This window comes from Trichomycterus rosablanca, chromosome 11, assembly GCF_030014385.1.
Source record: "Trichomycterus rosablanca isolate fTriRos1 chromosome 11, fTriRos1.hap1, whole genome shotgun sequence".
Lineage (NCBI taxonomy): Eukaryota > Metazoa > Chordata > Actinopteri > Siluriformes > Trichomycteridae > Trichomycterus > Trichomycterus rosablanca.
Genome location: NC_085998.1, coordinates 36,499,904 through 36,513,978, shown reverse-complemented (window position 1 = coordinate 36,513,978; position 14,075 = coordinate 36,499,904). Strand labels below are relative to the sequence as shown.

General features: G+C 38.0%; 1 protein-coding gene across 1 annotated transcript; it reads right to left on the bottom strand.

The window, feature by feature from the left end:
• Nucleotides 1–261: 261 nt before the first annotated feature.
• On the bottom strand, nucleotides 262–1,360 carry lepa (leptin a). Its single transcript, XM_063004835.1, has 2 exons — nucleotides 1,211–1,360; nucleotides 262–630 (listed from the first exon to the last, which is right to left on the bottom strand). Exons 1-2 carry the CDS (start codon nucleotides 1,358–1,360, stop codon nucleotides 262–264), a joined length of 519 nt encoding a protein of 172 aa, XP_062860905.1.
• Nucleotides 1,361–14,075: the final 12,715 nt, after the last annotated feature.

Sequence of the window (14,075 nt, the reverse complement as noted above, 5' to 3'; positions counted from 1 at the left end):
TATGGACATTGGAGAACATACCACACTTCATACGGACAGTACTCAAGAGTTCAAGACCAGTAAATAAATGAACGTTTAGTGAGGTGGACGATCGATCGATCACACGACTGCACGACTGTTCTTCCATCATAATGCAATTACAAAATGAATACTTATAGTAGATTAAATATACAAAATAGTTTTCAGTTTATAAATATGCATTTTTCAATAAATACGCAAAATACAATAATAAAAATATACACACCAGACCAACACTCGGTTTTAGCATGTTTTTAGCTCGTCCAGGTTGTTCACGAGTCTTTGTAAGTATTTCTGCAGTCTGTCCAGTGCGACGTAGCCTAGTGTAATGTAGTACGTCCCGTGGTCCTTCAGGAAGGACTCCAGGTTCTTCACTGTGCCTGTTTTTCTGTGTGGACATTGCAACAAGTTTATCCGATCCTCCAGGTAGTGCTGCAGGGTGCTGACATCACTGTGCAGTTGGCTCATGTGACCTTTGGGCATGCTGTGCAAAACTTGCTGGAAGGTGTTTAAGGTCTCTACCATGGAGCCCAGACCCTCGACGGGTTTGTCAGACTGGAGCTCGGGCAGGAGCTCTGGACTGTCCAGGACTACCATGTGGAATATCTGCAACTGTAGGAGAAAATGAGGTCAGATTGGTATCTTATAAAAATACTGATGACTGGAGCTAATCTGCTGGTATGCCAGCTCCTCTCTATTCTACTCATGAAGTGTAAGGTACCACCATAAGAGCAGTGACCAGACTGATGACTGCACTGACAAGGTAAAGCCATGGTAGAGTGTTAAACCTGTGTATGTGTGTCAAACCCAGGCTGTTGTTGCTGTGAGGCAACAGTGCTACCCGCTGCACCATCGTGCTAACCACTCACTTCATTTTACTCATAATACTTCAATGTGTTAGAGAAGCCAATTCATCTACAGGCATGATTGAATCAACCATTATGATAGTAAATTACCCACTACTAATCCTAGACAATGAACTTAATATATGTAAACAATTAGCCAAAGGCTATAATTGTACATTAACAAGATCATTGTCCATGTTTTAAAAGAACATAATACTGGCTAGAATATCTTAGGCCCACTCTAATTTAGAATTGGATGTCCAGCAAGCTCATGGTCAGGTATCTAAACATATTTGGCCATACAGTGTATCATAAACGATTACAATGGAATCATCATGCACACTCACCTCATCTTTGTGTTTCTGGATTCTGCCGATGATGTTCTCGGCCTGCAGTTTGACAAAGTTCTTCAGGCTGTCTACAGGATGAGGACGACCACAGCAGAGAGCGAGGACACTCACAACACAGGAGCAAAGCAGGGCCAGGTACATGGCCATTATGTCTTCTTTAAGTGGATGTGTTTCAGAAAAACACTACACCCACCTGCAAATATAAAACAATAAATGTAGTCAACAGAAGCTGGAACAAAATGTGCTTCAGTTTATTGGTGCAGTCAATACATGCTTAGACAGACAATATCATAATCATGAATATAAAAATAATAGTTAATGCCATGAAATGAGGAGTCCAGCAAGTCCTTGGTCAAGTGTCCACATATGTTTAGCCATGTAATGATTGACACTGGAGAACAATTATCATTAAATTATTATTTAAATTATCATAATCATAATAAAAAATGATCATAATTATAATTAATAATTATCATAATGATGATTTTGACCTACAGTGATTTTACCCTAAACTAAGTAAGTCATTTGGATTACACTGCACATCTCACACAACAGTGATTTTACTAACATTCTACAAATCTGTGACAAATATGACAATAATTAACTAAATGAGTTAGATTTTACATTTTTTCTTTTGTCTTAAATTGCTGACTTATTTACCGTTAGTTTCCTTTCTCAGATTTTCCAGTGCACTTTGGTCTGGTGTAAAATGGTACTGTGTAATACTTGTACAACTCTCAGTGTACAGTGTTTCAAATCACTCTAAAATCAAACTTGAGTTTTCCTATCATGTTCAAATAATGGAATAATACAAATCGGATTAAATCATGTACTGGTTTCAGCTTCTATTACCTGAATTATGATTGTATTTTAAATGAGCCCAAACATGCATAAATATGTTTAGCCAATTTACACAGCAACAAGTAATGCTGAACAACAACAAAAAATGAAAAAACAACAAAAAAATTTTAATTGTATTTTAATTGTTTCATTTTTTAGTTTCCCATTCTTTTGAAATTAACTTTCTGAAATTGCTCTCAGCCATGTACTTCACTCATACTCTTATCTAAGCCTGGGTTTTCCCTTTATGAGGAAATAATTAAACAACAGGTAATATTTATATTATCCAGTAATTGTGTACAAGGAAGTCATTTAATTATTTAAATTAATAGATCGTAATTTAATCAACATTTTTAGTTAAAATAATGTATTGTTTTGTGTTAATTTAAATAAAGTTTACACATATTGCTGGCTATTTCCCAATACACTTTGGTCTAGTGTAAATAATTATTGCTAAACTCCGATTACTTTCTGTTTGCAAAAACACTTTCTCCATGATGCTGTAAAAAACCCACATGGAAATGTAATATATGGCATATATGCTCCTATATCAATAATGGTTTTTCCATATATGTTACAGTAAGGTGATATATTATTATAACATACATGCATCCTCTGGATATATGTAATATACTGTATGTGGATATAAATTTATAACATAATGTGTGTATGTACATATATAAAATATATCTATAGGATACATTTTTATTTGGTATTTTATGTCATATCCATATATGTTAGCATATATATTTAATTTATATATGCAATTTTATTAACAAAAGATATATAAAAAGCCTGTATATTTTTCTTATTGTCAGGCATTCATGTATATGTTTTATATTTAAACGTTGTGCAATATCCACATATATTGAGGATATATTTATATAAAAACAGCTTATTTGAGTGTAAACCCCAAACTTGCAACACACACAAGAAAACAAAAACTGGTTAATTAAGATATTAATTAAATATAATACCTGGATATCTCATATAAAATAATCTAGATCATTTTGTGGATATTTCACAGTTTATAATAAACAATATTGCAGCATCCAGTGGTGCCGTACAGAGAGATAAACGGGACACTTACCTTTGGGTGAGCGAGCTGTGTCATGCTTAGGCTCCATCAGTGCAGAGGCTTTATAGCTCCTAACTGTTGACTCATCTGTGAATCACCTCAGGCTTTCCTGTCCTGCTGTCCCAGAGCAGAACAGGGAAGGGGGGGGGGTACAACATCCCCAACATCACACCTGTACCTGACACCGTCGAGTCTATGATGTGTCATAGCATAAAAATGTATCCTATACATGTTTACTGCATCTACTTTCACTTCTCAGAATGGGCACTAGCTTCAAATCCCTTAAGCACCGAATACCTGGCATGAGTCTCATCCAGATTCAACCAGTTTTAACCAGCACAAATTCTTTCAGCAGGGACTGCAAACAAAATATTGTGCAAATATTTTTGGTGTTCAATGTGCAGACATAGTTTCCCTGCTTTTACCTTCAGGGATGGCGCAACACCTTCAAACGGGGTGAAGAAAATTTCATGAATTATTCACGCTGCAGGAATTCAGCATCATTTCCCCTTTAGGGAATATTTGTAGGACATTGGTTGTATAAGATAATTTGATTTGCTTTATTTATGCCATAGTCACATGAGCTTTCTGAAGATTGGGAAAGACTAAGTGCACTTAGTCAAAAGTATGTGGACAACTGACCATGAGTTTGTTGGAAATCCCAAATTATGGGAAAGTCCAACTATGTGATTAATATGATGCTTTTACACCAGCAGCAATAGGTGTGGCTAAAACACATAAGATCAATAATTAGAAGGAGTGTCCACATACCTTTAGTCATATAGAACACCTTTATTTGTCATATATACATGTACAGATGTACAGTACAACTCAATTATTTTTCTGCATATCCCAGCTTGTTTGGAAGCTGGGGTCAGAGCGCAGGGTCAGCGACTGTTTGCTGCCCTTGGAGCAGACTGAGTTAAGGGCCTTGCTTAAGGGCCCAACAGTTGCTGCATGGCAGAGCTGGGATGTTTTACAAGATAAGTTTTACATTTTTAGCAACAACTTTATTTTGATCAGGGTTGCAGTGGGTCTAGACTCTATATGCCTGTGACTTTCTTACACACACACACACACACACACACACAAACACACACATACACACACACACACACACACACACACACACACACACACACACACACACACACACACACACACACACACACACACACACACACACACACACACACACACACACACACACACAGACACATACACCTCTTTCTCTCCTCTGTCTCTGTAATTTAATTTGGGTGGCTCGTTGAGTAGCACTGTCACCTCACAGCAAGAAGGTCCTGTGTTCGATTCCCAGGCGGGGCGGTCCGGGTCCTTTCTGTGCGGAGTTTGCATGTTCTCCCCGTGTCTGTGTGGGTTTCCTCCAGGAGCTCCGGTTTCCTCCCACAGTCCAAAAACATGCAGTCAGGTTAATTGGAGACACTGAATTGCCCTATAGGTGAATGTGTGTATGTGTATGTATGTGTGTCTGCCATGCGATGGACTGGCGCTCGGTCCAGCGTGTGCCTTGCACCCATTGAAAAGCTGGGATTGGCTCCAGCACAAACCCCCCCACCCCACCCCCCGACCCTAATTGGATAAGCGGTTAAGAATGTGAGTGAGTGTAATTTAATTTTACCCCTAAAACACTGGGGTCTCTGGGACCCCAAAGAACAAGGCAGTAAAGTCAATGTCAGCAGAACATAAGGGTTAATTAATTATTTATTAGTACATTGTTTTATACAGTTCTAGTGTTCTAGTGCTCATATGGGTTTCCTACCACATTAGAATAGGTTGAATGTCCACCACTGAGCAGTAACTAGAGATGAATTATTGAAATATTGAATGGATGAATGAACAATCTTTTCTCCATCACCGTCCCCCATCCTGGCTTGTTGTGCCCTTAAAAAATGCAGTATGGTCCTTACTGTCCGAGTGAGTGACCGACTAAAGCCCTGTAGTAAACTCTCATTCCAGGCCATCCCACATTCACTCTTTTATTTACTCTAACTCAAACCAATTGAAAGTAATCATTCAAAATATTTGCACAAAGAGAGGAAACCCTCACAGCCACATGAAGAACATACCATGTACCACACAGACAGAAATCATAGTTAATGATCAAACCTGGAGCTTGGGAGCTGTGATGCACCAACACAACTTTCTGTTCTGCCATGGTACCCCAGGTATAATCAGTGATCACACTATTTTGAGAGTAAGTTGACAGTGCATTGTGAGTTGACACAGTTAGTGTTTTCTGTTTAGCGCATAGTTCTATACACTATACTGTATATACACTGATCAGCCATAATATTCAAACCACCTCCTTGTTCCTACACTCACTGTCCATTTTATCAGCTCCACTTATCATATAGAAGCACTTTGTAGTTCTACATTTACTGACTGTAGTCCATCTGTTTCTCTACATACCTTTTTAGCCTGCTGTTCTTCAATGGTCAGGACCAGCACAGGACCCCCACAGAGCAGGTATTATTTAGGTGGTGGATCATTCTCAGCACTGCAGTGACACTGACATGGTGGTGGTGTGTTAGTGTGTGTTGTGCTGCTTTGAGTTGATCAGACACAGCAGCGCTGCTGGAGTTTTTAAATACCGTGTCTACTCACTGTCCACTCTGTTAGACACTCCTACCTAGTTGGTCCACTTTGTAGATGTAAAGTCAGAGACGATCGCTCATCTATTGCTGCTGTTTGAGTCGGTCATCTTCTAGACCTTCATCAGTGGTCACAGGACGCTGCCCACGGGGCGCTGTTGGCTGGATATTTGTGGTTGATATATATATATATATCACTACCACTGCTTTATCCTGCTTCATCTTAATCCAGTCAATCCAGGATGCAGGGCCTCGGCCATCCCTGCCCTTAAACACATTCAGTCATGTCTGTAAATAGAATTTTGACTCTCAGTGATAGTGGGCTAGCTTTTTTAAAGCACTGTGTCACTTGAGCGTTAATATTAATAATAATAATAATAATAATAATAATAATAATAAAAATAAAAAAAATCAATAAAATAATTACAATGCCAATAAAAAATCATAGTATTAATAACAATATTAATAGGCTCACATGCTGCAGCAGTGCACTTCCTCAGACCTTTTATTTCCTACACTTTTTTTGAAGCAGTAGCACATGCCTCAGTCAGATCCTGCTCGTGCAGGTTCAATCCAGCTTCCACCTTTTCAACAGTGACTCACACAAATAGTATTTATCTAATAGCTACTTGATGTGAAGATCCTTTAACCCGGTGAACGTGAAGGACGGAATGTGAGTAAGTGTAAGGTGTAAGGTATCCCCAAACCTGTTTGCTAACAGGTGTTTAAAATAATACTTATGAATTATACGCCCCCAACTTTGTGGAACCCATTCGGAAAAGGCGGGAAAATTTTGGGAAAAGCTGTGCCTTTTTGCACCAAGCAAGCTGACCACAATGTGGAGCGTCATTTTTACTTATTGCCACTTCCGTTGGCGTCGCTCGAGTAGCAGCCAGTTACAGCAGCTCGTCTTCTACGCTTGTTTTTTTTCTTTTACTGTATTTTACCTCATTTACTATTATTTAAGTTTTTAATGTTTTCTAAACCTCTAATCTTTATTTATTTTTAATTTAATTATGGTCAACATTCCCATGTTTTTTCTGCTGCTTTGTGGATTACTAATTGCAATACCTTTTATAAACAGTGCAATATTTGTTGAACTTTTTAAATGTCTTTTTATATATATTTACATTTCTATTTTTTAATATTTGTATAAACATTTTATATCTTTATATTGTTGAAGCTGTTGTAACTTTGCAAATTTCTCCTTGGGGGATAATAAAAGGCTATCTTATCTTATCCTATCCTATCCTATCCTATCCTATCCTATCCTATCCTATCCTATCCTATCCTATCCTATCCTATCCTATCCTATCCTATCCTATCCTATCCTATCCTATCCTATCCTATCCTATCCTATCCTATCCTACCCTACCCTACCCTACACTACACTACACCACCCTACCCTTTCCCTACCCTACCCGTCCCTATCCTATCCTATCCTATCCTATCCTATCCTATCCTATCCTATCCTATCCTATCCTATCCTATCCTATCCTATCCTATCCTATCCTATCCTATCCTATCCTATCCTATCCTAATCCTAATCCTATCCCATCCAAAATTCTGATGTTTACTGTAAATTCCAAGCATTATTGGCTATAGGTTCAAACTGAAATGTCTAACAAGCTAATGGTCAGGTGTCCTTATATTTTTGACCTTATAGTATATCTAATTAACATGATGTGATTATGTAATTAATATAAAACTACATCTTTAAGGTTGGCTTGGTGGTGAAGCTAATGAAGTGGTTGCCTTACAGCAACATGGGTTCAACATGTTCCCTGTCTGTGAGACATTTAGCATGTTCTTACTGTCTTGATAGGCTGCAGATTTTCACTCTGAGAAGTGTGGGGTCTGACTACTGGGAACAATACAATCACCAGTATTGTTGGGCATCCAGTAATTCACTCTCACCTTCACAGTTTGAGCAATGCAATGAAATCTACTGGGAGACCAGTGCTGTTAGGAGTCTTTGTATGAGATCCAGTCCACATGTGGTACTCGTACGTTGTTACAGGAACCATAAAAGACTTCTGCATGCTGTCCGCGTTAGCAGACAAATTTACGGGAATCCAGTGACAGGGGTTAAACAGGAAATATTTCTATCTGCGCACACTTTGAGGCAGTTTGAGGCTGTATTTTTTAAAAAGAGTGTGTGTGTGTTCCAGGCGGTGAAGTTTTTTTTAGGTCTCTTGGGTTCACCTAGAAGGAAAAGTGAAAGGAACACACATTGTTCAGAATTTTTCCTTCGCGAGTGTTATTCTTACAAGAGAAACATAAAGGAGAGTTGTAAATTGCAATTAGCAATCTTTCTTTGTTAACATGACTTATTAGTCTTCATCTGTTATGCTTAATGACACTGGAAATCACAGATTAAGAAATCTGTTGGCATTATTTTATACAGAAACTCCTGATCCTCAAGGCTTTTAGCTTCTTGTCTATAGTCATTAGAGTGAGCTTTACATCCCCATGGACTCTAAGGCAGCAAAAAAACCCTCCTATGCAAAATCAGCACCCTAAAGATACAGTAGATTAAAGTAGCTGCTGATCACAAGGACAAAAAAGGAAAAGCAGGACCCGAAATATCAGCTCACGTCCGTGATGTGTCCCATGTTCCGACAGCTTCTGATTTATGCTGATCCTGATTTGAGTGGTTCTTGGATTACATCTGACTAATTTCCTCTCAACACAAGGTGACAATTTGACCTTTGGCAAAGAATAGCAAAGAAAATCCACTGTTCTATGTCCCTTTAGTAAGTACTTTCCATCTATCCATGTAACAGAGGTGTTATAGCTACACAGTAGAATCAGAATCAGAATCACTTTATTTCGCCAGGTATGTTACACATACAAGGAATTTGCTTTGGTGATACACACAATAATACACAAAATAGTCCACATAGTAGTACACACAATACACATAATAGTACAGATAAAATAATGACTAACAGGGAGTTAGGTGGCTGTGTCATGTTTTCAACTCCAACTTGAATGTAGATCCACACGCTACATGATTCGGATAGTTGCCAGAGAAACACAGAATAGGCTTTCTGCTATGTCCATTTATATATATTAGTAGTAATGTAGATGTCATATAATAAATCTGGTCATACGTCATTACATTATCAGCCATTAACATGACAGAAATACATGTTAGTATACAGGATATTTAAGTGCCCTTATCACTGTTTTGAACTAGGTCTAGATTAGTCCAAGAAGACGCTATAGGTGCAATTCCAGGAATAGTGCAGTTTTGAAATTATACAATAAACATTTTCCTTAATAATTTAGATAACAAGGAGGGGACACGGTATTGATGCCTTTTAGTTTGTAGAACAAATATTAATGCAGCCATAACATTTAAACCACCTGCTAGTTTCTACACACACTGTCCATTTTATCAGCTCCACTTACCATATAGAGGCACTTTATAGTTCTACAATTACTGACTGTAGTCCATCTCTTTCTCTACATACTTTTTTAGCCTGTTTTCACCCTGTTCTCCAATGGTCAGGACCCCCACAGAACAGGTATTATTTGGGTGGTGGATCATTCTCAGCACTGCAGTGACCCTGACATGGTGGTGGTGTGTTAGTGTGTGTTGTGCTGGTATGAGTGGATCAGACACAGCAGCGCTGCTGGAGTTTTTAAATACTGTGTCCACTGACTGTCCACTCTATTAGACACTCCTACCTAGCTGGTCCACCTTGTAGATGTGAAGTCAGAGACGATCGCTCATCTATTGCTGCTGTTTGAGTTGGTCATCTTCTAGACCTTCATCAGTGGTCACAGGACGCTGTTGACTGGATGTTTTTGGTTGGTGGACTATTCTCAGTCCAGCAGTGACAGTGAGGTGTTTAAAAACTCCATTAGTGCTGCTGTCTTATCCACTCATATCAGCACAACACACACTAACACACCACCACCATGTCAGTGTCACTGCTGTGCTGAGAATGATCCACCACCTAAATAATACCTGCTCTGTGGTGATCCTGTGGGGGTCCTGACCATTGAAGAACAGGGTGAAAGCAGGCTAAAAAAATATGTAGAAAAACAGATGGACTACAGTCAGTAATTGTAGAACTACAAAGTGCTTCTATATGGTAAGTGGAGCTGATAAAATGGACAGTGAGAGTAGAAACAAGGAGGTGGTTTTAATGTTATGCCTGATCGGTGTATTTGAATTAAAATGGGTAGAAATAGTAAACATAGTGATTATTAAATTATAATTTAAGGTAAAATCATTTAAGGCACAAGAACTGCTGGATTACAGAAAGCTTTCTTTTTTAAAGTGTGATTGGTCATGTGATTTTTTGGAAAATGAAACACATCTGTACGGTCCTCAACTTCAGATTTCATTCCTGAAAACGGTTTAGTTGCCCTGAGGACAGAAGTGAGTAAGTTATTCCAAATTCTAAATGATTCTGAGGTCGTGTTTGTACTCGTGATTTGGTTAAGTTAAAAGTGACGTATGACAAACGTATTTCATAGATTTTTTAAGCCAGATGTCAGAACAATGCACCATGTTGGGCTAAATGCACTTCTTGTGTATAGCTGGGGGTATTTTTACCAACGACTCCAAAGAAGGTCCTCTGTTCTCTCGTGACACGTTTATCATTATCACAGAAAGGTTGCATCTTGTGACATAATGCTTATATTGATTACTAACTTCATTTAAGCTTAGTGAATTAAACGAAATCAAACATGCATTTGAACCATATATGTGCACATGATGTAACTGGTGGCAGCCGTCAATAGAGCTGCTCCATGTTAGGAGTCGTGTCTGTCTGTTTGACCTAGTTTGACCAGCAGTTGGGGGCGTGTTGAGCAGTAGCATGTTGATTCATCACCTTTACCTTCTTTCCCTCTGCACTGCCTAGTTTTACCAGCAAATGAAATTGAAGAGCTCATTTGTGTGTGATCTGTCAATCTCTCTTGATTTATAGTCACCTGCATCTCATAAGCATGTAAAGTTTCCAGTGTATCATTTACTCTCTCTGTCTTCTTTGCCAGCTCCATGGTTGGCATTTCTGCTTTCTGATCCGGTCCGGTGTTCACGGACTGAGAATGTCAGCATTCTGTGTAACTTTGGAAACTCTTATTGTCCCAGCTTGTTGGGATTTACCTTGGAACCACCCTGGGAGAGCGTATCGCCCCAGAGGCAGTATGACGTCCCTATATCCTGAGTTGGATTTGCCCATAAAATTACAGTAAGCGCAGGGTAGCGTGAGTTGGTGCGTGAGGGATCCACTCCTGCACTGTCAGCGCCAGGCAGATTTGCCCAGTTCCCTGTCTTTCCTGTTTTCCGAGGGCTGGCTTTGTCATGGATAGCCAGGGTAGCCTGTCATATCGTGACATCCAGTTCTCATTTCTGCACTTTCACTTTCTATTCACTCTCTCTGTTACGGGTTGGGAAAGTTTTCTTGTCTTTTATGAGTCACTGTTTCTATTAATTTGGCCACTTATTTATTTGCAACTGTCCCCTTTTTGTAAATGAATGTTAGCTACAGTATTATTCCACAGTGATTAAATATATGTAGATGGGATCTATTTCCTTTCTTGCAGATGTGTGGGGATCGTACCTGTAGCCAATGACAGAACAATGAACTCGTTGACCTTTTCTCAATGTGTTACTGTAACCTTCCAACGTTGTAGAGAAAGAGACTCACTCCATCTACTGGATATTCTGGGAACTTAGTCTTGCAAATATAAATGCTGTTTAGAGAAATATGGCTCAGATATAGTTATATTGAAATTATTTTTACGAAGCTGTAAATGCAGATTAAAAACATGATCAACAAATGAAAAAAAATGACGCTATAATAAACAAGTACTTTATTTAAAATGTACCTACACAGCAGCTTCATAACCCATTCATGAACATTACATAAGCTGTAGGGTCTAAAAACTCATAACCTTGATTAAATAATAACTTAAAGCATTTAGCAGACACTTTTATCCAATCCAAGCAATTACAAGCTAAGGGCCTTGTCTAGGGACCTAACAGTGGCGGCTTAGCAGTGGTAGAGCTTAGACCAGCAACAAATGTATTATTTATCTTATTGTTTACAGCTGTACAATAGTAAATAATTAATAATAAATAAATTAACCAGTGATTTGTAACTTTTAGAGCCCTGAAAAAATAAAACACTTAATTAATTAAGAGATATTTATGGCATATGTGGCTCCCATTTCATTCCAGCGTCTGCCGAATTCCAACACAGGCACACCTCACTTTACCAGACGACGTACTGAGTAAATGATCATCTGAACCAAGTCTTATTTAACAAGTAAAAACTATTTAACAAAACGAGGGAAATAAAAACAGAAAAATGGGTAAGGTAAAGAAAGGTAAGAGAGGAAAGAGTAAGAACACAGTGGAACCCAAACTGTCCTGGTTTCTTTCTTTCTTTTACTTCATAGATAGTGTTTATTTTAATGACATATACCCTAACACCTGAATAACAACGTTAAATACCATTATCAGTAATAATCATGACTGCTCTCAGTTTACAGTATGATACAGTAATATGCAGTGTTATGGTAAAGTGCTCTAATTAAGGGACATTACATACAGTGGGGCCCGAATTAGTCCATGTTGATTCCTTTGTACAAATGATTAGATTTCCTAGAGTCTTATATTTTTATTAACGCACACGATGAGACGTATTTGATCAGGTGGATTTGATTCACTCATCAGAAGTTTGTTTGAGAAAAATAGAATACTTTTTTGCCCCCATGTACATCATTACTATTGCTCTAACCAGTAATGATTTTTTAAGCACATAAAAAACTAAATGTTAACATAATTACACTTCAGGAGCCTTTAAGTCAATCAGTGCAGGTCAAGAGAGCAAACATTTCCATGTGCCAACATCCAACAGCAAATATTTACTTTTACTATGTTAAATAGCTTGCATACATTTTATTAATGTTAATGTGAAATTGTTTTATCTATAGACATTAAATATACGTTTTTTTTTCATTGAAGAGCTTGTAGGGTATCTTACATAGCATGCACTTTATCCAAAAAAACAGCATTCAATATGAGCTGTCATGGTCATGACAGTTATTGATACTTCACAACAACTGTTATGACGATTCATAACATCATATTATATAACATCTGGTATGACAGAGGTTTTAAGTAAAATAGAATCATACTGTGTACGTTTCTAAGGGGGTAATGTTCAGAATTCCAACAAAGCACGGTTGTTCTCGTGCTGAGTCTAAAGGTGTGTCGTCTGGACCCGCCACACATACTTTTTGGGGTAAGGGCTTCCTGGCTACTGAGTTACAGAACAGCAAGCCCAGACCGCAAAAAGAAACGTGAAGAGCAAGAGAGCGAGGAAGAGGAAGATGCAGGAGGATTTTAGGAGTCCACATCTGATCTGTAAAATACGAAGCATGCTTAAAGTCAATACATGTTCTTTATTATGTACGCTGGCATTGCAGTCATTTAATTATATCAATTAACATGATTGGTCAACATAAACAAACCCTGAACTTCAGCAGTGATAAAGCATTGTAATGTAACGACGATTTATTGATGTAAATTATTGACGTAAAACATTACCTTAGATTCTTGTAGTAATATAATTATGTATTAATTAATATAATTAGGGCTGTCGAAGTTAACGCGATAATAACGCATTAACGCGATCTCAATTTAACGCGATTAAAAAAAATTGTGCCGTTAACGCAAATTCTAGTTCATGTTGAGACTTGACTGGTAGAACCAACGTTTTAATGTCGGACTTGCCACCGTTTTTCATTTGCGGTTTGTTAAAATAATATAACTGAGCGTCGTAGGGATGCACTTGCATAATAAAGAAATAAATACACGGTATATTCACAAGTTGTCGGGAGCAAAACACTTTATTAACTTAATCTGTTACGGCACTGAATACCGGAGTCAAGCACGCTAGTCCATGAACTATGGAAGTCCCAAAGGGTCAAAACACACTCACTTCGTGTAGAAACGTCCATCAAACCATTGTCACGATACAAGCACAGAAAAGTCTGTTATAATAACTACGCCTTATCCCACCTAAAGCACCGCTGATCTACAATGTTTGCTGATGGAGAAATTCTAACCTACAATCTGACATTTATACGAAGTCAAGGGTATCTGCTGGATAGTATTACTGCCTAGTATGTGAGTGAATAAAACTCCCTTACAGTTTTCTCTTGTCCCATCAGTTTTTAACATAAGTACATTTAGCATAAAATGTGTTCACCATTTTAATGGTAACATTTCACTTAAAAAAACCTTGTTTTCTATAACATTTACACAGATTTTATTTAATGCGATTAATCGCGATTAACT